At 37.1% G+C, this 21,855-nt stretch overlaps 1 protein-coding gene across 1 annotated transcript in view; it reads left to right on the top strand.

Moving 5' to 3' along the window:
* Nucleotides 1-1,918: 1,918 nt before the first annotated feature.
* The window catches only part of LOC139969743 (low-density lipoprotein receptor-related protein 4-like), an 85,012-nt gene continuing 65,075 nt past the window's right edge, over nt 1,919-21,855 (top strand). The window contains exon 1 of the mRNA XM_071974957.1: nt 1,919-2,147. Within this exon, the coding sequence (XP_071831058.1) occupies nt 2,102-2,147 (46 nt within the window). The 5' untranslated portion in view covers nt 1,919-2,101. The remainder of the gene's footprint in view (nt 2,148-21,855) is intronic.

The following is a 21,855-nucleotide window of genomic DNA, read 5'->3' as shown; positions in this document are numbered from 1 at the left end:
GTGAAGTAACTGTTGTTTTTCAAAGCAAGAAGACGAAAGGAAAGAATTCCTTGTGGTGCAAACAAGAAAAGAGGAACTCACAAACTTTTGACTTTCTGATACATTAAGCAAATACTGCGAACACAGTCATAGATGTAAGCAGAAGCTTGGCCACAGGAGAGGGCTTTACCAACATTGTTTTTTTTTGGGGGGGGGGGAGATTTTACCTCGAAAATTTTGGACAGGAGCTGTTAGCACATAGCAGTTCATGTATCTCAAAGTTTACTGCGAGCCTTTAAAAGAGGTGTGTATCACTTCACCTCCACCCCTCCCCACCCCCTCCCCTAGCCACTCCCGCCTCGTCTTCCTCTCCCAACACACAAATGTAATAGGTGGCTGCATATTAGCCCCAAAAAGTTTGGCGTGAAAAGCTATGAAGCGTGCCTTAAAATCCAAAATTTACTTCAATTGGGGAGGGAGGCATGTAGTGTTTAACTTTCCATCGAAAGAAATACGTAAAGTTGTAAACCCAAACTGTATAGGATAAGCATACAGCTGTATTCAATAGAGTAATTGTATACAATAGCAACCGGCGCACGATGCCTTAACGCTGAAGTTGCTGTCGGTAAATTTAAGGGAACTTGAATAGCGCCACCACTTTCCATGCTCATTGGCTGAGGTTCATTACGCACTCTTTTATGCACAAACCTTCGATTTAGCGTTCTGTTAGTAAACAGCGCAACCAGAAAAGAGGTGAAGGAAGGAATTGAAATAGTGTGGAGTGGTAGAGGAAGGAAACAAGAAAATCAGCACTCAAGAGAAATTTTAAAAAACTGAGTTTTTTTGAATGCAGCAACGTAACCATTATTTCGGGCGGGGGAGGGGGGGGGGGGTGTCGGGGAGCAGAGCCTTTAGATGAGTATTCTTAAAATGTGCAGGTTTTTTTATATTAAGGTGGACCAACGTTGATGATCCTTATATCCACGATACTATAATGGGTACAAAAATGTACCACTTTGCCATTCCCCAACTGAGCCAAACTGAAAATATCAGAGGTAGTGAGATCTTTAAAATATTCCATAAATCAATACTTAGCATAATTTATCCCTATCACCTCCCCCAGGTCGAGAATGGGCAGGTTGGCTTTGTGGTTTGCAAATTTTGAAAGAAGGGGGGTGGAGGACACATATACATGTACAAATATATTTGGATCATAGAAGACGAGCTAACATGACAATTTGTTGGAAAGATAACATAACGAAACTGGTGTATGCGGTAAAAGAGCCAGTTGGTAGGCCTATATCGCATTAAGTAAACTGATGAGTCTGGAACTAACTTTTCTTCGGAATTCTGACGAGTAAAGAAGAAATACAAGCTTGATCTACAAAACCATCGTTATAACATACCATGGTATTTTCCCAGCTTTTAGATCATGTCATATGTGAAAATGCATATGCATACTTCTTCTGAAACTTTCCATATCATTATCCAAAACATGCTTTATACACCACAAGTTTATTTTGTGATATTTTTTATTCCTTCATTTTTTTTCGTCAGTGCAACTTTAAACACATTTTTGCAACGGTGTACAACCTCCAAGCTAAGATATTATTTGCAATGTACTGTAAACCATACCACATATATCTTTCCCACTGGTGAATATATGCCATGAAATTGTTTTCTCTGACACTGGCCTCTCGACTCTTTGAGATATACATCAAAGAAACCATAGCCGCAATGCCTGTCATTTTGTTTATTTGTTCTACGACTTCTTTTCACAATTTGACTTCGCTATTTGGCCAGAAACGATACGGTAGAAAGTGTTTATTCGAAAGTGTGTAAAAAGTTTTGAAACTCCTATCTGATTGGTTCACTACTAATGGTTATTCATTTTTTTCTCTGATATGTTTATTCATAAGGCACTTGACAGCTGACAGCTGCTCACAAGGCGAAGGAGTAGGACCACATCGCATGCACCTTTTATAAACAACACAAAAGTACACACATAGACACCGCATATCGAGCCTACACTAACTTAGTAACAACTCATTCAAAAACTCAGTGGCCGAAAAACCACGGATCTTTTTTTACAACTCGAAACCAGGATGTTTTTACGAGGATCATGAGGAACATTTACATACGGTTAGCAGTTTTCTCCGCCGTCTTCGGTAAGTAGAATACTCGATTCCAAGTTTCGTGAGATTTTCCCTTTTCACAAAATGTTACCTTGCCGGAGAGCCTTGTTAGGTCCCCTGTAACAAAGTTAGGCGTAGTATTAGTTATCACAACGGGGGTTTGATGTTGTAGGACATTCGTTGTTATGTATGACTAGTACTATTCGTGTATTCTTTTCGTGACATTTAGGTACTTGAGAGTGGAGCCATATTGATATTAAGAAGAAAGTTTTCTTAGTTTCGTGGTGCCCCAAACTTTTCCATGGAAGCCAACTCGTGAACGATGCAGTAGGCCACTTATTATTATTAATGTTATTCTATTACTAGTATCACTGGTATACGTAGCAGTTGTAAATAAAGACCATTGTGGCTCACCTTAGGCTATAGCGATCTATAAATCCTTATTTGGTCCAAACTATGCATGTGATGTGCTGCCTACCCAAGGTTTGTTTCATTGCCGGTATTTTGCAATGGATATGTAAAACATTGGAAAAGAGGACGATTAAGGCAACCATTCCCAAAATTGATATAATTGTATCAAATTCAAGTGTATACATTTTAATCGTGTGATAATATGTTCTTGCTCCATTAGAGTAGCAATCAAGACGTTAGTAGTCTGAAATATGTGTGCCTTTAAACTGGGGAATAGTTCCGAAGTGTTATAGCAGCCTGCAATAATAACTGTCAGTCCTTATGTTGATTTTTTTTCTCTCGCTGGGATCCAAGTGAATCAACTTCAAGACTGATTTTAAGTACTTTATCATGTTAAGTCGATATCTAGATAGATTGAACTCTATGGTACAAGTTGCTATGTTTTAGCCTAGTTATGAGGACACTTCCAGTTTGTGGAATAATTTGATAATTAGAAATATATAGATAGTATGCAAAATGATCAAATGTATACACAAATCCAAAGATATACCTAGAATTTTATTATCATACATAGAACCATAATATTTTCAGTATTTTACGAGAAACAACGTACTACATCATCCTTGATCCCACTGCTCAAATTATGACTGCTAAATTATTTCTCGAGTACTGCAAAAAAGTGTAAAATGTAATGAGCACAGCTGTTCATGTTTTGATTACCATATTCTAGCTAATTAATATAATCTCATTGCTCTTTCAAAATTGAGAGAGATATATAATTTATTTAATTTTGAAAATATTATGGCTTTTACATATCATGTGTGCTATTCCGTTGCACCTGTGACAAAAAAGAAAGAAAGAATTTAAAGAAAGGAGGTCAGTGAAATCTCTTAACGAGTGAGAGGAAATTGAACAGGACATGATGTATTCAGACACTTTCCTCACACGTCCTCTGAGAGTAGAGAATTCGACAAGTGATTTAACAGAGACATTCAAACTATTTTGAGAGAAAAGTTTGCAAATGACGCTGATCTGTTGATTGAACATATATACTGTATACTTGCAGATGCAATCGGCCCAATCGGAATATTTCAGGTTTCAAGATTGGTAAAGTTTTTCCTTTCTGTGAATGTTGGATTCAGAGAAAAAATATGTATTGTTGTTTAGGGTATAAATGTAGATTATTCTAAGCACTATAAATAATTTAGGAAAAAAAGAAAAGAACAAAAGTGTAGCAATGTTCTGGTTTCATTAGTATAGTTTTTAAAGCATTTGATGTCTTTTTGGCAAAATATTTATTGATTTTATTGTGTGTATCATTCACTTAGCCCCATAGTTATTCCTTTAAACTCCATGCAAGAGTGCAAATCTCTATCATTTTACCTATTAATTTAGAGGACTATCTACTGTACATATGACTGTTACCGACTAAATATAGCTGGGTGGAAGAAGCTCTGATATATTGCATACTTTAGTAATTACTTTTATTTTATGTTAAGGTTTTTGAACTTTTTGCTGAAGTTTTTTATTTAAGGGTTTCCAACTTTTTGCTGAAAGCTTTTTATTTAAGGTTTTTGAACTTATGGCTGAAAGTTTTACAACAATGGTGTTGTTCAGTGGTATCCTTTAACATGAAAAGTTACACGTATAATTTGAATGGTTGAATAAAGATCCTTCTTAGTTCCTTTGTTAAGGATCGTATCTGTCTCTCACAATGAAGCATCTGGAAAAGCTATTTGAACTGGTTACATCAATTGTTCATGTGGGTGTTTGTCTTTCAAATAGTAATAAACAGGATCAGCAAACTTTGTGGTTTTGTCAAGTTCAGAGTAAATGTAAATCTGTAGTACACAATTTATCTGGTATTACATCTGCAATTTATTTCTTGCCTAACTTTACTAGCTGGGCCTTGCAACAAACAACTTTGTTGGTTCAAGTATACTGTAAATAGGTATTAAAACCAGTTCCCCCTCATGGTGAGGGGATTAATCTTTTGTGTGGCCAGCATCTAGAGATTTTTTTGTTAAGTTAATCCTAGAGCTACCCGGGCTCTTAGAGCAACACCCTGACCTTACATAAACCGTGATCTGCTCAAGGCATAAACTGTGTGGAGCTGCATTTTGTTATGGTTGGTTAAGTCTCTGCACAGTGGTAGCACAAGCTGAATGCATACAATAATCTGTAGTGTCCATGCAGTGGCTATTGACACATACAGTATATATATGGATAAAGATCTCACCGAGGGGGAGAGTTTGTTAAAAAAATTGTATTCCTACAAAGAAGACCATTTATAACAAAATGCATAGATGAGCCAAAAGTCTTCTTTAACAAATATTAATAAATTTATCTACAAGGACATGTAGGCTTGTAACATGTCTCCCTTCATTGAATAAACCTTGTTTTGAGATGCACAAATTATCATTTTTAGTGATTTAAAAAAAAAGTCTGCAAATGGTTCATTAAAGATGAAAGTTCAGTGATGATCTAATTAGTGACAATTAAAGACATATTTTGGGGTAATAGTCACTGCTTGTCCATATTGTGGACTACCTACAGTTTCCGCTTGCTCTAAAAGCAATTAAACATGTGTAAATCCAAGTTGGGAAACTTAATATATTTAAAGGTGCATTTACACGACAAGATTTTCCTCACGATTTGTAGAGCACGAAGTCATTTGAACTGAATAGTAATGGATGCACAATGCAGTATTAATATTGAAAACCTGCTCTAAGTATTTTACAATATCATTTAAAAAAACCTCTTCTTTAAGTTCCCAACTTGAAGACTTGATGAAGAGTTACATTCATGTAGGGTCATGTCTCATGCATGTGTCACAAATGATGCATGAGTTTGTGAACATGTTCTTCATCATCATGTTCTGAGTCAATACAAACTGAGTGGACTTTTCTGCTGAGAATTGTTTAACATTCCATTTTGGGCTTGTGTAAGTTTTGTGATATAAATGTTTTGTCAAAATATTTGAAATAAGTGTTGAACATGTATGTACTATACAGTAACTGCAGTAGTTTACAAAGTCTTTTAAGCCAGAGTCAGTAAATCTTATCAACTTCAGCAAGGTGTCTCCCTTCCTCCTATCCTGTACCTCCAACTCCCTCTCCCCCACCCCCCCCCCCCCAATGAAAACCCTGTTAATTGGAGAGTGTGAAATCTAGCCAATGCTGATCTCATCAAACTATAAGATTCTACTTGAAGCTTCTTGTGTTTTGAAAATTTGATAAATTGAAGTGACAGTTTGAATCAAGAATAGTTTGTCATGCCACTTTCCTGAAAATTTTGGCATTTTGTGTTTCTAGTTTCTTTGCTTATTAATCCTCCCAAGTCACAAAATTATGTATCATTCCTAGTTGTTTCATGATTAATATATATTCCCCCATCCCCTCATACTATAATAATAGCCAATTCTCTTACCTACGGGTAACTAACCTCAAATGAATTTAATAAAATTGCACATCAAACTTACCGATATACCGAAAGTGGTGGTACCGCAAATTCCCCTTTCCTTTCTTTATATGTTTGATCAATTTTGATCCTAGCATGGGACATTGACCTCTAAGTGTTTACATTACAGTTCTGAAAATTAATAGTAATTGTTTCAAGTTGTCCCAGAGAATCATAATTTGTCAAAGGAATACTGTACGATTTTGGTGGAGAAAAAAATATTGAAAAGAAAAAAGATTTCAGTTGGATATGACCTCCTGTTTAGCCTGAGAGTATAGTTGCTCAAGGGACTAAGTCAAATTGAATTGTAATGGCTTACATGTGAGGAGTTACATTGATGGCACTATACCACTGATCAGAGAAGTAGGGTAGAGTAAATCAGCAGAAAACTTACTTCTTGAATTTAGGCTCAGATAGCAAACAATTATAGGTTAGATCAGATTCCAGCCAGTGAGTGACCTCTGGAATTAGGAAAGTCCAGTACTCTCACCTCAAGTAATTTAGTGGTCCAGGCATATTTTAATGGCTGTGGGCCATGTTAGCTATGTCATTATTGCTGGTGAGGGATGGGAGAGTGGGGGGGGGGGAAGGGGATGCTAGTTAGAAATCACAGTGCCTTGGAACAAAAGTCAAGAAGCCAGGCATCATCACAGCTCAATTTCTTGCTGGTCATTCAAACTTGATGCAAAATTCACTTCTCCTGAAGCAGTTCTTTGCAATTACTGGCAGTAAAGTGTTTCTACATAACACTTTGCACATTGTGCATAAAATACAATATAGCAACTGTATGTTAACTTTCTGATCTTTTCCCAAACCCATCCTAACCCCCTATCCCTACCCCTAAATATAATTCCATCGGCCAAATTGACCTCAGAAGAGTCTGATCGTTGCATGGGTGGAGGAGGGAGGGAAGGAGAGGAACAGAAAAGGGGTGTGTGTTTAATAATCTTGGACTATATTTATCAGATGACAATAAATACAGTTGTTATGGCGGCTATAATATTATCAGTGCATAACATTCCAAATTTTTTAGTTCAGGGTTATAAGGTTTGTGCTGTTGAATAGATCTGTCGTTCATTGGCATTTTACCAAAAATAGAAAAAAGGAAATAGTTGTATTCTTATGAAAACATTTTGAAAACTGAAACCATTTTATTCAGAATTGTAATCATTCATGACAAAATCCTACATTAAGTAGGATCTTACCCGATCGACGGTCTCCCGTGAATATTTCTAGCTGTTTACGGAACTAGCTGTTCCACACAAGTGGAGTTGGTGCTACAGATGGCCAGCCAAGATACAAACTTCCAGTACTTTCTCATTACGATTAAAGTACACTTCTTCCATACAGCACTTTTGATTGATGAAATTGTTGAACTTCATCAAAGGTCAAGGTTCGTGTGCTACATCTGACTAAGACTCCTTTGATCCTCAGACTCAAGCAGAAACAAACAAGAGTGAAAAATAAGCTCGGTTTACTAACTTCCTGCCTTTTCACTCCTCCTGTGACATGTACCTTGTGAGGTGGTGGTGTGTTTTGGAAATCACAACTCTGTTCCCTTTCATCTGATAATTTTGAGCCCTGCAGTTTCATATCTTGTCTGTGTGGGTATTGTGCGGAAGGACAATATACAGTTTTATGAAAGGACAATGTATGCTGTAGCTTTGTTTAGTTTATCGTAAGTTGATTTAGAACTTCGAGCAAAATGTAAAAAAGATGTGCGGTTAAAGAACCTCATATTATAACAGTACTTTAACAATATGTAGAACAAACTTGTTTTGCTGGCTCAGGAAGAGTAAGATAATTACTCAAGATTGTATCTTTGATCTTTTGGGTTCAATTCTGTTTTGTTAGAAATACATGATTTTTGCAAAAGTTTTGGCAAAATGTTGAAATGAGGATAAATTCATTGTTATTATAATTTTTGTATAAATTTGATTACATAAACAGTACATACGTGTATGTTTATATATGGTGTTACCTTACATCAGACTTATAGTTTGAAAGGGACTTTATTTAAGACTTATATCTGTGTAATTGGTTGGAAGTTTAGCGGGCTAAAAATTGATAAAAGTTTTCAGAAGTTCCTTTTCGAGCAAAAGTGCATTAGTTATGAGGAGACATGCAAGCAAGGAATTTAAGCAAACTTCAGAAGCCTGGGAAGTTCTGACCCTCCAAATTATGTACAGACATTGCAGGGTGTTTATATGCCTCTGTACGTACTACGTACTACATAGTTTGACGATCGAAATATTGTTAAGTGGTGGCAAGTGTGAAATAACTTTTAAAGTTTGAATATGAGTTTTCAATATAAGAAATTGTAAAACATTTGGGGAGGCAAAATTGTTGTCAAACATACTTCCTCCTCATCCCTTGCTCCCAACCCCCCTCCTTGAAAGGGTAGTTTGCCTTATATTTGTACTGTTAGTGGACACGCCCCTTGTTTAAATTTAGACATGAACTTGTGGTTAAGTCCCTTCTGCTACATTGTCACCACTCACCGATATACATGTACAGTATATAAATAAAAAACGAAAGAAATTGTTCCACTAATCAATCAAACCTTTTGAAAATTTTGATTGTGTGGGAAAGGTAACTTTTTATCCATTATACTATATTAGACCGTGTTTCTATATTGTTCTTAGTAAACTTCTTTTTTTGGTTTACTGTCACCTGGAGGGTTTTTTCTTTACACGTCTCAATTTGCGTAGATCTGTTTGTTCTGATAGAGTAAAACTCAGGCGGCTCTCTGACAACTTTTCCGTAACAATAGACGGTCTCGGGAACAAAAAGAGCCTCGTTACAACAGGTCAGGTTTCGTCGGTCGTTATGTGCCGTCACCAATATTAAAAAGAGAATATAGTATTAACAATTATTGAATGAGAATCCATCGCGAAGCTTTGAAAGATAGAAGAAGAAAAGAGATTCGAAAAAGCCGATCCAATAAGCCCATTGATACTCCTGAAAGCATTGTTAAAAGCCAACAACCTGTACAAAATTTTTCTTACTACACTTTTTTTTTCTTTTTTCTAAGCGTTCATTGATTATAAAGTACAATGGGAGAGTAGTAAAAAGCAAACAGATACGGTGATTCGCACGCAACTCTACAACTTCGTTTGTGGTCTCAATAAACAGAGACCTACACGAAGATGTGAATGCACACTTTAAAAATAGAACTATACCGCTGGAGTTGACATGAATTGCGAACTGCTCTATATAACCAACATAGAGAGAAAAGTGAAGCATTTGGTTACATTCGGATTTCAGAAAACTTTTTTTTCAGTGCAAGCAGGCATGAGCTTCTTCCGCGAATTCGCGGAATATCCGTGATTTCTTTTCTACCTCGGGGACAAAAACTATTATCCTAACACATTGTAGCATATGCAAACTGGAGCCTATACCGCATTTTTTGCAAAGTTCTGTGATTTTTTTTTACCCCAGGCTCATCCCTGTGCAAGCGAATGATTGAAAGACAGCTCGCACTGTACCACGTACTGCGTTAAAACTTGGCTGAGTTTACCGATAACAAAATCTTCCCACAGTAATTAATTATACACTGGTCTATGAGTCAGTCGATCATTCCTGTGACCTGTGGACGAAACAGTGCATCCTTTAGTATTGGCAAGGCTTCAGAATTATATCAAAAATCCACATTTAAAGTGTGAGAAACTGTATTTAAATTGACATTTTCTTACTTTTCCCATTAATGGTAGACTTAATATTTTTAATTTAAATCCCTTGTTTTTTGAGGGGTGGGAAATTATGGGGGTGGGGATTATGGGGGGGGTGGGGGATGGATGGATCGGTCAGTGGGTTATATTAGAATAGCAGGAAGTCTACTGTCACAACCAAGTGGTGACATGCTTGCTTGTGATGACAAGTTGTTAAGTCCTAATATATAAGCACTGGATTATAACTTTATGATATTATTTAACCCAAGCCACAAAATATTTTAAAATTGATCTGGTTTACTGCAAGTGGTTTCAAACAGCTGACTATCTTCCCTTATGGGAAGGTAAATTAAAACAGCCAGACTTAAAAAACAACTTTTGTGCGCAAAGGAAGGTGTTAATGTTAAAAAAGGTCAAAGTTTAGTGGAACTTTTTCTTTGTGCAATAGATCACCGTGTAGTTTATGCCTAATTTTAATAATTCCTGCTAGAATGATGATGGAGCTAGTGTTGCAAACTACAGTATGTTTACCAGATTAAATTTTCATAATAAAATTGAAAGTTTGCATGTGGTAACAATCTTTTATGTTGTCATCTTCCTCAAATATTTAGATTTCATCAATTTTGAAGTGAATTACATGGTTTGAACAGTGTCCATTTCAGATGACTATGTGCATAGCGGATCTATAAGTTTACGAATTGGTTGAAAGACAATTCGATGTACCCCTAAAACATGACAAGCCAGAGGGTATGCATAGTTGTGGCATGACACCTTGAAGTGCACCCACATCCACCAAACCCACCTCCTTCGTTTTCTTAAAATCACGATTGGTAGAGAAAGCCCTCCAGACAGGAAAATATGACAGCAAGTTTGCCTCCTTTAATTCCTCTGTGTTTTTATAAGACTGTCTAAATTAAAATCTGTTCATGATTTACTGACATATTGCACCTAAAATCTAAATTGTCAGGTTTTTTCTGTTCCTAAAGGGCGTAGGCAAATTTCCTATAGGGTCTTTCATGGAAATTTGAGATATAACCACAAATTTCTGTGGATCATACATTCCACTATTTATTCCCTTCTATCTTGGACAAAATTAATTAACCTTCTCCTACAGTAACTTTGTAAATTAAAAGTCTGAATGGTCAGTTTAGTGTGTTCCTCTCTTACCTGTCCCCACTCTCCATCTGCACTTTCCTATTTAACCTAACTTACTTGACTGGAAAATCCCCTATTCCCAACTACGACAAAGATATTTGTGGACTCTTTTCATCCAACAAATTTCTTCACTTTGTTATATTATGGTGATTGGTGATCATGTTATTTTTGCTTCTCTAACATCCAGAACAGTTTTCCTGTCACCCCCTAAAAGCAAACTTTCCATATCATTTCCCATCTATTTCAAGGTTTGGGGAGAATGTTAGTAGTGCTGATGTACTCCAAAGTCCTCATACAGTACAGGCTTGAAAACATGTCTGATGTGATTTGGTGTACTGTAGCCTACTGTTTAACAGTAACTGATTTGGGGGAATTCCACGAGACCGAAGATCCGCGAGAACGAAGGTCCACGAGACCGAATTTCCGCGAACCGATGGTCCGCGAGACCGAGGGTCTATGGATGGTCCATCGATACACATAACCAGACTTTTTCAGTAGAGGGGCTTCAGAGGGGGTCAAAGATATTGACAAGGGGGGCAATATTGTTTAAAATAGGTATCGCTATATTTTCACCCCCTACAACCCCTCTGGTTACGCCACTGGTGGAGCCCTAGATTGCAAGCCGCCCAGCCCTCTTGCGCAAGTCACTGGTATTCGCTATGAAAAGAAATGGCTGTAAATTCTTGTTAATTACACGCTTTATCAACATAATGTGATCGGTAATAATATTTGTCTTGTAACCAATATTATAGGCCTAGTAATAGTTTTGGTCTTCCAGACCCTAGGTCTCGAAGACCTTCGGTCTCGCGGACCTTCGGTCTCGTGGCCTGTAATCACTGATTTTATCTTGGTACTTTACCTTGGGAGCCAGGGGTGATTGAGGAACAATAGAATCCATAAACCAGTAAATCATATTTTCATATAATGTTTCAGTCTTGACTGAACATACACATACTTTATCTATCGGTTTCATTCCATGTTTACACTCATGTTTCCTCAAGCGGTATCCACCTTCCCTCAGTTACAGTTGGGGAATCTTCTTTTCCAAAATTTTACCTTTATTTTATCAATAAGTTCTTATTTCAGATCAATCAGTGAAAACAGCTCCTTGGGACTAACTGCCACATTTTTGCTCCATTTTGTTTCTTTTCACCTCAGTATATATTTCCTTTTTTTGTTGTTGCATCGCTCGGGGTTAAAATGTTACATACTTTGGGCAGCAACTTTTTATCTGTGACATTGGGTTTGTTCTTTTCATCTGAACAGGGTGTGGGGGGGGGGGGGCGGGTGTAGATGGAGAAGATATGCCATCATTGATCAATTTTAAGTTCTAGTACCTTACTCACCACTGCACTTGATATTATCTCATCAAAACATTCAGGCATGGGAAACAAAATTTATAAATAATTTGACAATAAATTTGCCTGGAGGGTAAAAAAAAAAATTGTTCTAGGTTTCACCTGTTTTGTCATGACACAAGGGTAACAAAAGTGTTCTCAGTAACTAAAATATATATATTTATATATATAGTGATATAGGTCTGCCCTCTCTCCCATGTCAGTGCTGAAGAAATGGATCATGTTTTTGATACAATATTTGGGGATGCTTTGGAGTACTTAAAATGTACCCTAACACTGATCCAGTTTCTATTTTTTTTCACATAACCTATAAACAAATCTGACAAGTTAACTCCAAATATTTTTGCAAACCATGGGACAATGACTCTCTATTTGGAAATCATATTTTGCCTTGGGAATGAAAACCCTCCCTGGATTGATGTATGGTTGGTTAAGGTCAAAGGTCGACTGTATTGTTTGGAGGAGGTTTCACTTATATACCCTGGCCTGAAGTGGCCCAAAGGGCTTGGTACTAGGATGTTTTGAAAAATGCTGTAAATGAAAATGAAAAAAAAAGTAGCTCAGCATTTTCCACAGGTACAGGTAACAATATTCAAGACTGTTTGGAGTAAGTAAACCTCCCTGTACTGTACAAAAAGTTTGTAAATCATACAAACATAAAAATAAAATAAAAGGGTGCCAAACAGTTTGTAATAAAGGAATCTCCCAATTTCCAATGCCATTTCAGTCCTGATAATTTTGAGCATGTGTAGATTTTCTGTAGTTGTCCAAGCAAGGATTGGCCACAGTCCCCAAAACTGGTCTTATTTTGCAGTAGCATTAATAGCCCTGACTTTAGTTCCCATGACTTTGTTTACCGTCAGAAATTTCGTAAATTGGTCTCAAATTACCAGAAAATTACCCCCTCCACAATTTTCTCCACAAGTCTTGGTCTAAAGTTTTGCAAGCTTGGCCATTTTAAGATAGGTGGAGGGCTTTGAGCCATTATCGTCAAATTTGACTTAAATTTACCACTTTGTTTAGTTGCAGAAAGAAAGAGGTATCGTTTACATTGAGGCCAAACTACTTTGTATAGAATCCACTCTCTGGTGATGGACTGCAGGGTGTAATTTGGTATTCAAAGTTTGTGGTAGCAGGTTTGAAAGTTCTGAATTTTGTTTCCTATAAATGACTGTATGGTTCCGGTGTACAAAACCTACTATGCATCTTTGCACTTAGATAGCAGTTTGACCATTTTACATAGCATTTTACGATGCAATACTTGGATAAATTATTCTCTGAGACTGTAGTAATTAAATACTTAATTTAAGGTCATTTGGAGTCATCAGAGGTCAAATTATGAAACCCTTGTACACCCTCACTAGATACAGTATATCAGATTCATAAAGAAAACTGCTCATGTTACATCATCAAAACCACAATGCATATTTGCATTCTGGTTTCCTTTTATAGTTATGATCAGTTGAAAGTAACCTGTTTACCAGACTTACATTAACTTAACCTAAAATTTTGAGGACAAAAAAAGAGAAAATTCTGAGGACCTGTTGCTCTTTGAAATTGACATAAAGTTAATGACAATATTATTTTAGCTTTCCAGATCAACATTCAGAAATGTATGTGTCTGCAGTACTGTTACAGTCTTAAAATATTTTGTAATGTCACCACTGAGCCACAGAAACATTCTAGCAAAATGCTAGAAAAGCTTCTAGAACAGCTATATTACATTCGAGATTTGAAATGCAGCGCCATTGTACTGAGTCATCCATTAACTCCTCAAAAAAAAAAAAAAAAGAATAAAAAAAGTGCCTCAACTATTTTTCGGTATCATGTGGACACTCCTTATCCTGATCAGCATGTATGTAATGGGTATCCTTTGCAACTGGGAGAAAAAATTCCTTGCAATTTGCAAAAGCCCTTAGGAATTTTCAGCCTATTGAAGGATCCTTTTCGGGGTTTTGTGCAGATAGTGTCAGTGGCAGTCAGGTGTAGCAGGGGGATATTATTCATCCTTTTGGGTTTTTTTTCTTCTTCTTTTCGGGGTGGCTTTGTCCGCTTTTGGAGAATGCAGAACAGGCTGTTACAGTAGAATCAAGAGAGGCCACAACTTGTGCTGCCCCGTTGTGAAAATAGTGTGAAACCACAGTGTGAATAGAGGCATTGTGTACATATCTAGCCCCGTTTGCAAATGGTCAAAAAAAGAGAAAAGGGTTGACTTGTGATGGGCTATATGGAATAGATACTTATAGATATAGGTGACTGGCTCTGTGGGTTTTATAATTTAAGTAATATTTGAACAGTATATAATACTATGTAACAATAAAACTGCTGGGAAGGAGTGGAATTGCTCCCTAGCTGCTGTGCAGATGTGGATTCTGTCTATAAAAATTAGATCAGATACAAAAGTAGCTTTTTTTGGTTTAATCACAAATTCTATGAGAGTTGTGATAGATAATAGTTTAACAATTAACCTTAGTGATGTGTGAGTATATATGTGGGAGTTAAATAGGCAAAAGGTTTTGATAATTTTGATGTGTACGTGCTATAGATATATATGCTGTCAGAAAGAGAATAGAAAACTTTTGTCCCTACAAATGGTGGTCAAATTTAAGAAGTGCAGTTAGCTCTCAGAAATATTACATTTTCCCTAGCACTTCTCCTTGAAAAGGCACTTTTTTTTCACTATTTGGACTGTATCTTCAATATCTTGGAATAAGTTTGGGAATCTAAAACTTGAGATATATGCTGGTGCAAATGAGGCACTTGATCATGTTAAATATGTGTGAAATATTGTGTGGACGTTCTTGAGGTGCATTTGGGGAGGGGGAGGGTGCATAATTTGGGAGAATAAAAGTGATAAGGAAAACAAAATGAATTTATGTCAACAAGCAGGTATCAAATAAAGCTGAACTAGCACCATCATCAATTGTATGATGAGGCCGCTGGTTTATTCATCAACTTTCTGATCTCTGTAAAGGTGGCCGACTTGAAATAGTTCTTTTCAAATAAGATCCCTTTGCCCAGCTTCCAATTAGTTTCACAACAAGTTTGCCTAGCCATGCCAAAATACTGATGCATTATGGGTAAATATCTGCAGTACCAATCAATTGATGTTTGTCTTCCAATAAAAGTATACAAGTGGCCTTTAAAAATGACTGTTACCCTGGCTTTTGAAACTTCAAACAGAGGAGTTTGTCTTAGAACACTATAATAGGGGAAAGATCCACAGACCCTTTTCATCTTGATAGAAAAAGTAATGGCGTCTACCAACAAAGGGTTTCAGGTTGGTCCACCAGACACCCCTCATTCTACTCTTTTAGACTCTTTGATTGTGTGGTGAAGCATGCATGGTAACTATCAGTTGGTTCTATAGTTTATTCATGTAACCTACAACTAACATAAAACGTTGTGGGTTTTTTTTTTTTTCGGCAAGAAAAACAACCACTATTTTGTTGAGAATGTGCACATTGTTGTGTTCATGAGTACGGGGTTGAAAAGCAATTTTACATTCCGAAATTAAAAGAAGTTAAAATTACCTTTTACAAAGGATCGTATCGGGAGGTCCTGTGAATTAATCGACCTTGTTGGATTTGAAAAAATTGTAACAAGAGAAAGTAAAAAAAGAAGGCTGACATGTTAGAATTCCAGTTGAAAATGAGAATTTTACTTTTCAACATTTCCACCTAAAGTGAATCTTTGCTTAACTTGTAAAAGTTCCTTATAAGTGCCCTTCCCTGGATGGTAGCTTTTTCTTACTATTTGATTGTCAAAATATCCACATATTCACAAAATTGAATGCTTTAGATATCTTACTTTAACCTCTTTTTATGAACTGTTTTCTGGAACAAGATGACATAACAGATGTACATATGTGGTTAATAGACAGTAAGAGAAAAACTCCTTCCCTTCCTGTTCCCCACCCCTACTTCCCCCACCCCTATTCTCCCCAGCTCCCATTCCCCACCAAATTAGTAAAGAAATATTAACTTCAGAAGGAACAACATGGGCAAATTTCATTTCTTCCAATCATATCATTTTCATAAGAATTGAAGAGAAATCAGCTAAATACAGAAAAATGTGAAAATGGTCTGAATATACTTCCAACATAATTTGATCTGCTTCGGTAATATAACCCTTAAATGGAAGGAAAAAGCTATATATAAATGTTTTAATGAATGGCATATGACTTTAGACAGAAAGTCAGTTTTGACCCTATGTTATAGAACATTAAGAAGCTATGATATCAGTGTAGGTTGTATTACTGTACACATCACTTTAGTAATAGAGAAATGACCCAGGTTTAACCATCTCGTACTCATCAAATAAAGTGGCTGGAAAACTTAGGCTAACACGCAGACCACTAACTGTGGGTCAGTTCCTCAGATGCAGCATTAAACTCTTTAGGACAACGTACAACTCGTATGGCATCAAATAAAGCGTTTACTATAATGCATAATTTATTTATACAAATTTTTGAAGGTCAAATGGTGTTGACTGTCACCTAATGGTACAGTATATTTGTTTTGATTTATTTTCCATTTTCATGCATATATTACAATGTTTACAGTGAAAAGACATATATAGCAATCGATCAGAAAATGGTGGAAGGGCTTTGAAGCCGAAGCTTTTTACAAAAAGCCCACCGTAACATAATTAATTACAAAGTAAATGTAAATAAAAGGGAAAATAGAAGGATAAGAATAAGAAACATTTATGTGTTGTTCATCTGCAGAACAAACATGTTTTGGTAAAATTTATGAGAATTTGTGTAAAAGACATCAACAAGAACTCAGTTTTTCTTTTGGCTTGGACTTTAACAAATCAAAAGGAAAATTTGACCTGAAGTGATCCTTTAGGCCCAAGTTGTTGTTACTCATCGTTTGATTAGACGGTATCAAGAAAAGACTGCCCGTTAACGAAACTTGTTTTTCAATTTTGTCTTTGGCATTCATTTGCTTCGTCTGTTGATGAGTTACTCACACTGATTGATAATGGACCATATACCAAGTTCCTGAGAGGCTATAGGTCTTATCAAGTGCACGCCTCTGGCAGTCTAGAAGGGTATGTGCCACCGCGGAAGCATTTCAAAAGGCCACCGCAACTTTCCATATAGACTTCAACGCCAGCTCAGAGAAAATCCCTGTTCCTATAGCATTTTAAGAAGAGTGTCTCCTTTTCATTGAACTTGGGGGTGACATTTGTGCTCAGCCAATTATTCTGTCTTTCGCTTTGAATGGAGGATCTCTTCTGGGTAGGATTAAAGAACAAGAGAAGAGAGAATAAAGCAAAATCTGGTCTTAAAGTCTGGCAAAACAGGGTGATTTGTGGGATGAAATCAATATTCTACTGAGAAAGATTTCAACAGAAGGTAAATAAGCTATGGATGGGATGACAATACCTTGAGCTAAATCTGGGCAAGTCAAAGAAGGGGGGAGCAAAGTTAATCTGTGGTGTGGTCAGTCTTGCTCTTTGTTCAACCTTCATTCCTTTCAGTAATCCTGCTTCCTTATATTGTGAATCATATGTGCAGCACAGGTGTATTGGGTTTCTTGTTTGTTTCAGTAGTTGCTATATTTGAAGTGATGAGTAGATGGAAGGGGGGGGGAAAGAAGGGGGACATGGGAGAGAGGGGGGACATGGAGAAGAAGGTGGACAAAGGGAAGAAGGGGGACAAGGGGGAAGAAGGGAGACAAGGGGAAGGAGAGGGACAAGGGAAAGAAGGGGGACAAGGGATATAAGAAGAGGAGAAGGGGGACAATGGAGAACAAGGGGAAAGAGGGGAGGGACGGAGAGGGATTTCAATGTCATTGTTATCTATCTGGGAGGGAAGGAAGGAGGAAGGGGTAAGGAGATATGTAGGTTTATGAATTACTTTGTTTGATTCAAGTAGTCGCTACATATGAAGTGAAGAGTAGAATGTACTTCGCTCCTCTCTTACCTGTCTCCAACCCCCACTCCACACCTTGGGATAGATTTGGAAGGAGGTGTAAGTGGGCGGTGCTGAAGGAGCGAGGGCGCAGTGCTAAAATGTTCCAATGTTAGATATGATAGCTGAGAAAGTGCAGATGTGGAGTGGGAGACAGGTAAATATCGCCGCTCGTAAATCCCCACAGACCAGAAAGTTTTAGGGATTTGGGGGAGGGCGGGGGGTCTGAGTGAGGTGCTGGAGAGGTTAAGGGGGTAACAGATGATGTCATTAATTGTCATCTATTTCTGGAGGGGGGATGGCAGGGGGGATGGAGGTAAGGAGATATACCATCCAAACAAACATGATGCACAGTTGGCTATGTTGCACAGAGGAGGAGTTCAACATTGACTAAATTGTTCTGTATGTATCATATATATATGGCAATCACACAAAGTTATACACTATGCTGCTAATGCCTGCATAATATACATTGCTTGAATAACCTTTAATGTATATTAATGATAATCTTGTCAGTGAGATTTCATTGCTATACAAGAAACAGTGTTCAAGCATCTTTTGGAAAACTTTCAGTCATATGAAAGAAGGCAGTAAAAAATGTACTATTCCATTCTATGGATATATATATAAACCATTCCCACATTGCAAAGCGATAACATATTTGCTTTGTAAACTGCCTGTACTAGCATATCAGTTGTTGAGCTAACAAATTGTTTTGTGAAGGTAAACAAGCAATTAATCACATTGTACTTTGGTAAATTGAAACCTGCAATAGAGAAAAGTCCTTAATGTTGTCACTCGAGGTGAGAGGGGTTGTTGAAAGATATAATTGATGGCCTAGGGTCCTCTTTGTATTTGCTCTTAAGTCTGCAGCGTCATAAAAAGGAGGGATTTAATCACTGGATGTAAACAAGTCATAAGTAAACGAAATGCTATATGTGCATTAAGATGGCTATTTTAAACCTATAGCTTGACGTCTGGTTGGACTACGTGTTCAAAGTGAAGCAATGGCCTTTGTTAACATCAGTAAGGGGGGGGGATATGAAACTATTACGGGCCTTAATTGCTCCACTAATGAGTTTATTTTTAAACAAAGAAACTAGGAGACACTTGATATTCTGCTTGCGGAATTGGGGGTGTTTTGGAGGCAATGGGAACGAGCAAGCAAATATCACTGGTTTGCGCAGCTTGAATTTTTCACAAAATGATCGAAGCTGGGGTACAGTATATGGGTGCGTCCACAAGTGCAAAAACTTGTAGGGTCAGAATTATACTAGTACTAGTAGGGGTGCTGTACAGTTACCAGAGAACTCCGCCCGGTGAAATGGTATTGGATCCGTAATGTTTGTTTGCTGCGGGGGGGGGGGGGGTTCACTCCCTCCCCTTCCCACATTTTTCAACCTCACACAAAATTTGAAAAGTATTTATAGGCACAACGTTGCACGTAAGGCGTAATAATATAGGCCTATAGTTTATAGTCTAAATATGACTCAAAATGCACCAATCTGACATCTAAAATTTGACTTCTTTCAGGAGGAGGACCCATGGCCACACCCCTTCCATTATATAACCCTAAATCGAACCTTGCTCCGCCTCTTATAATGCTGATCTAACTCCCTCAAGTCTTGCTGCTGAGGAATTTACTTATAGATCCACCAGACATTTTAATAATCAATCCATTTATTGTTTCCTCGACTCCATCATCCTTGTTTCTCCCATGATATGTTTCCTCATTTAAATAGATATATACTACTTTTGCAGATGTTTAGCTGATATATCTCCATCCTCCACCCACCCCTCCCTCCCCCTGCCCCCCCAAATATCCCATGCCAGTGGTTGTCAGCTTCTGTGTTTAAGGAGTCCTTTAAGGTCCTGATATAAAAGGATGTTGCAAGAGTTTCATTTCCTTTTCTCCTCTGTTATCTCCTCCCCCCCCCCCTCCGTCTCTGATTCACATGAATCATTCCTCGACACTGTATAAACTAGCAGACCGGTAAGTGCTTGGGGATTTTATGCCAGGTCGTTTAGGATTAGTTATTACTCGTATCCACTGGACTGTTCCTTGTTTGTGAAATGTGCTGGTCAGATGAGAGAAGAGAGATAATGATTTATCAATCTGTTTTGATATTATCTCATTATATTAGATGATCACTTTGTTTTACAAAGCTTTCTTTATTTGAATACTTCCACAAACAACATCCTCCTTTGAGGCAAAAGGAGAAACACAGGAAACAACTGCTCGGTGATGACGGCTTGTTTTGCTCATCGATTTTTTACTTTTGAGTCACAATTTCGGCTAGTTATAGCGTTGACTGAGGGAGCTATGAACTTTTCAACGGTATCTATCAATCTCGATGTTTAAAGAGGAAACAAGCTATAATGAAAAGAGTCTTTTTTCTCTCCAGTACTCTGTAATGTACTCTGTTCATGTATATGTAGTTGAAGGTTACATATATATATATATGTTTGTATTGTTAGGTAGCCTGGTGAACTTGTTGAATAACATTTCAGCATTCAGTTGTGATAAAATGTAGGTCAGGAGAACGGGTTAGAGCTTGGAAGTGGAACGATACAAATGGAGGGTCTTTCTCTGTCCTTGTGGAATGTTTATTGGACTTTCCAGAATCTTAACATGTCCATCATTAAATATGTAAAGAGCCAAGAAGGGTTTGGCTAAAAGCAGGTTGCAAAACCCGGTGACCCTCAGGATAAACAAGTGATTTTTATCACTGGTTCGGAATTCTATGCTAGCAAAACATGTATTTTTTTTTACTTTTCAAAGTGACTTCTCATTTCTGTGTCTAAGTTTTTCTTTGCTGCTTTTTCATTTAATTTGAAAACATTATATGTGAGTCTGTAATCAGTAGTTTGCATTGAAGAATTAGGTTTGCTCACTTTTGAGACCAATACACTATGAGGGGACAAAAATTGACCTACTTTTTTTTTTTAAAGTAAATACAAAGTTAATACCTAATCCATTGTCAACTTTGATTTGGAGAGTTTCTTTAGTTTAAATTGCAAAGCTCACTTCAGAGCACCATATACAACTCTGGTCCGTTCCCCACCCCTGCGGAGTAAATTCTCTTAGAAACTTTTGATATGAGTCAAAATTATATTTTATATGAGACATCGATTGGATCACCAGGTGTGGAAAAAAGGAATTTGCAAGCTTAATCCAAAATATGCTTTAATTTGGAGAGTTTATCCATTCTGCAAAGTCAATACCTACATTATGTTCAACTCTGGTCCATCTCCCACCCAGATTAAATCATAATTTTTCCGATACTTTACATGTCAAAATGATGTTGACACGAGACATACTGGTTGGATCAACGAGTGTTGAACACGGAACCGATCCACAGACTAAGTTTAATTAACATGCAGGCATCTTCTTCTAAGTAGGAAAGAAGGTCATTAATAACATTATTTCTATCCATATGTCAAACCATTGATCATATTTCGCCTCATCAGAGTTGAGATCGTTTTCTTCCAAAGAGAAATATGTCATCTTGTAATGTTATTGGCAATAGATATCTGCTAGACAATAACATTGTGATATTTGTATGTGTGCATGTGAAGGTTTTCTTGGATACACGGGCTTGAAATATTTCCCCCCCTATTATGACGTTTTGGTATCAGATCCATCCAAAACAACGTGGTCTACAATGTTTATAATGTCATCAAATATCCATTTATGAGGTAAAAGTATCTGCACTGTGTTTTTTCTTTTCTTTGCATTTTTCTTCAGCCTGCGTGTTTTTGTA

This window comes from Apostichopus japonicus, chromosome 7 (genome assembly GCF_037975245.1).
Source record: "Apostichopus japonicus isolate 1M-3 chromosome 7, ASM3797524v1, whole genome shotgun sequence".
Taxonomy (NCBI): Eukaryota; Metazoa; Echinodermata; class Holothuroidea; order Aspidochirotida; family Stichopodidae; genus Apostichopus; species Apostichopus japonicus.
The sequence above is the reverse complement of the archived record's forward strand: the minus strand, read 5'-3'. Positions and strand labels throughout refer to the sequence as shown.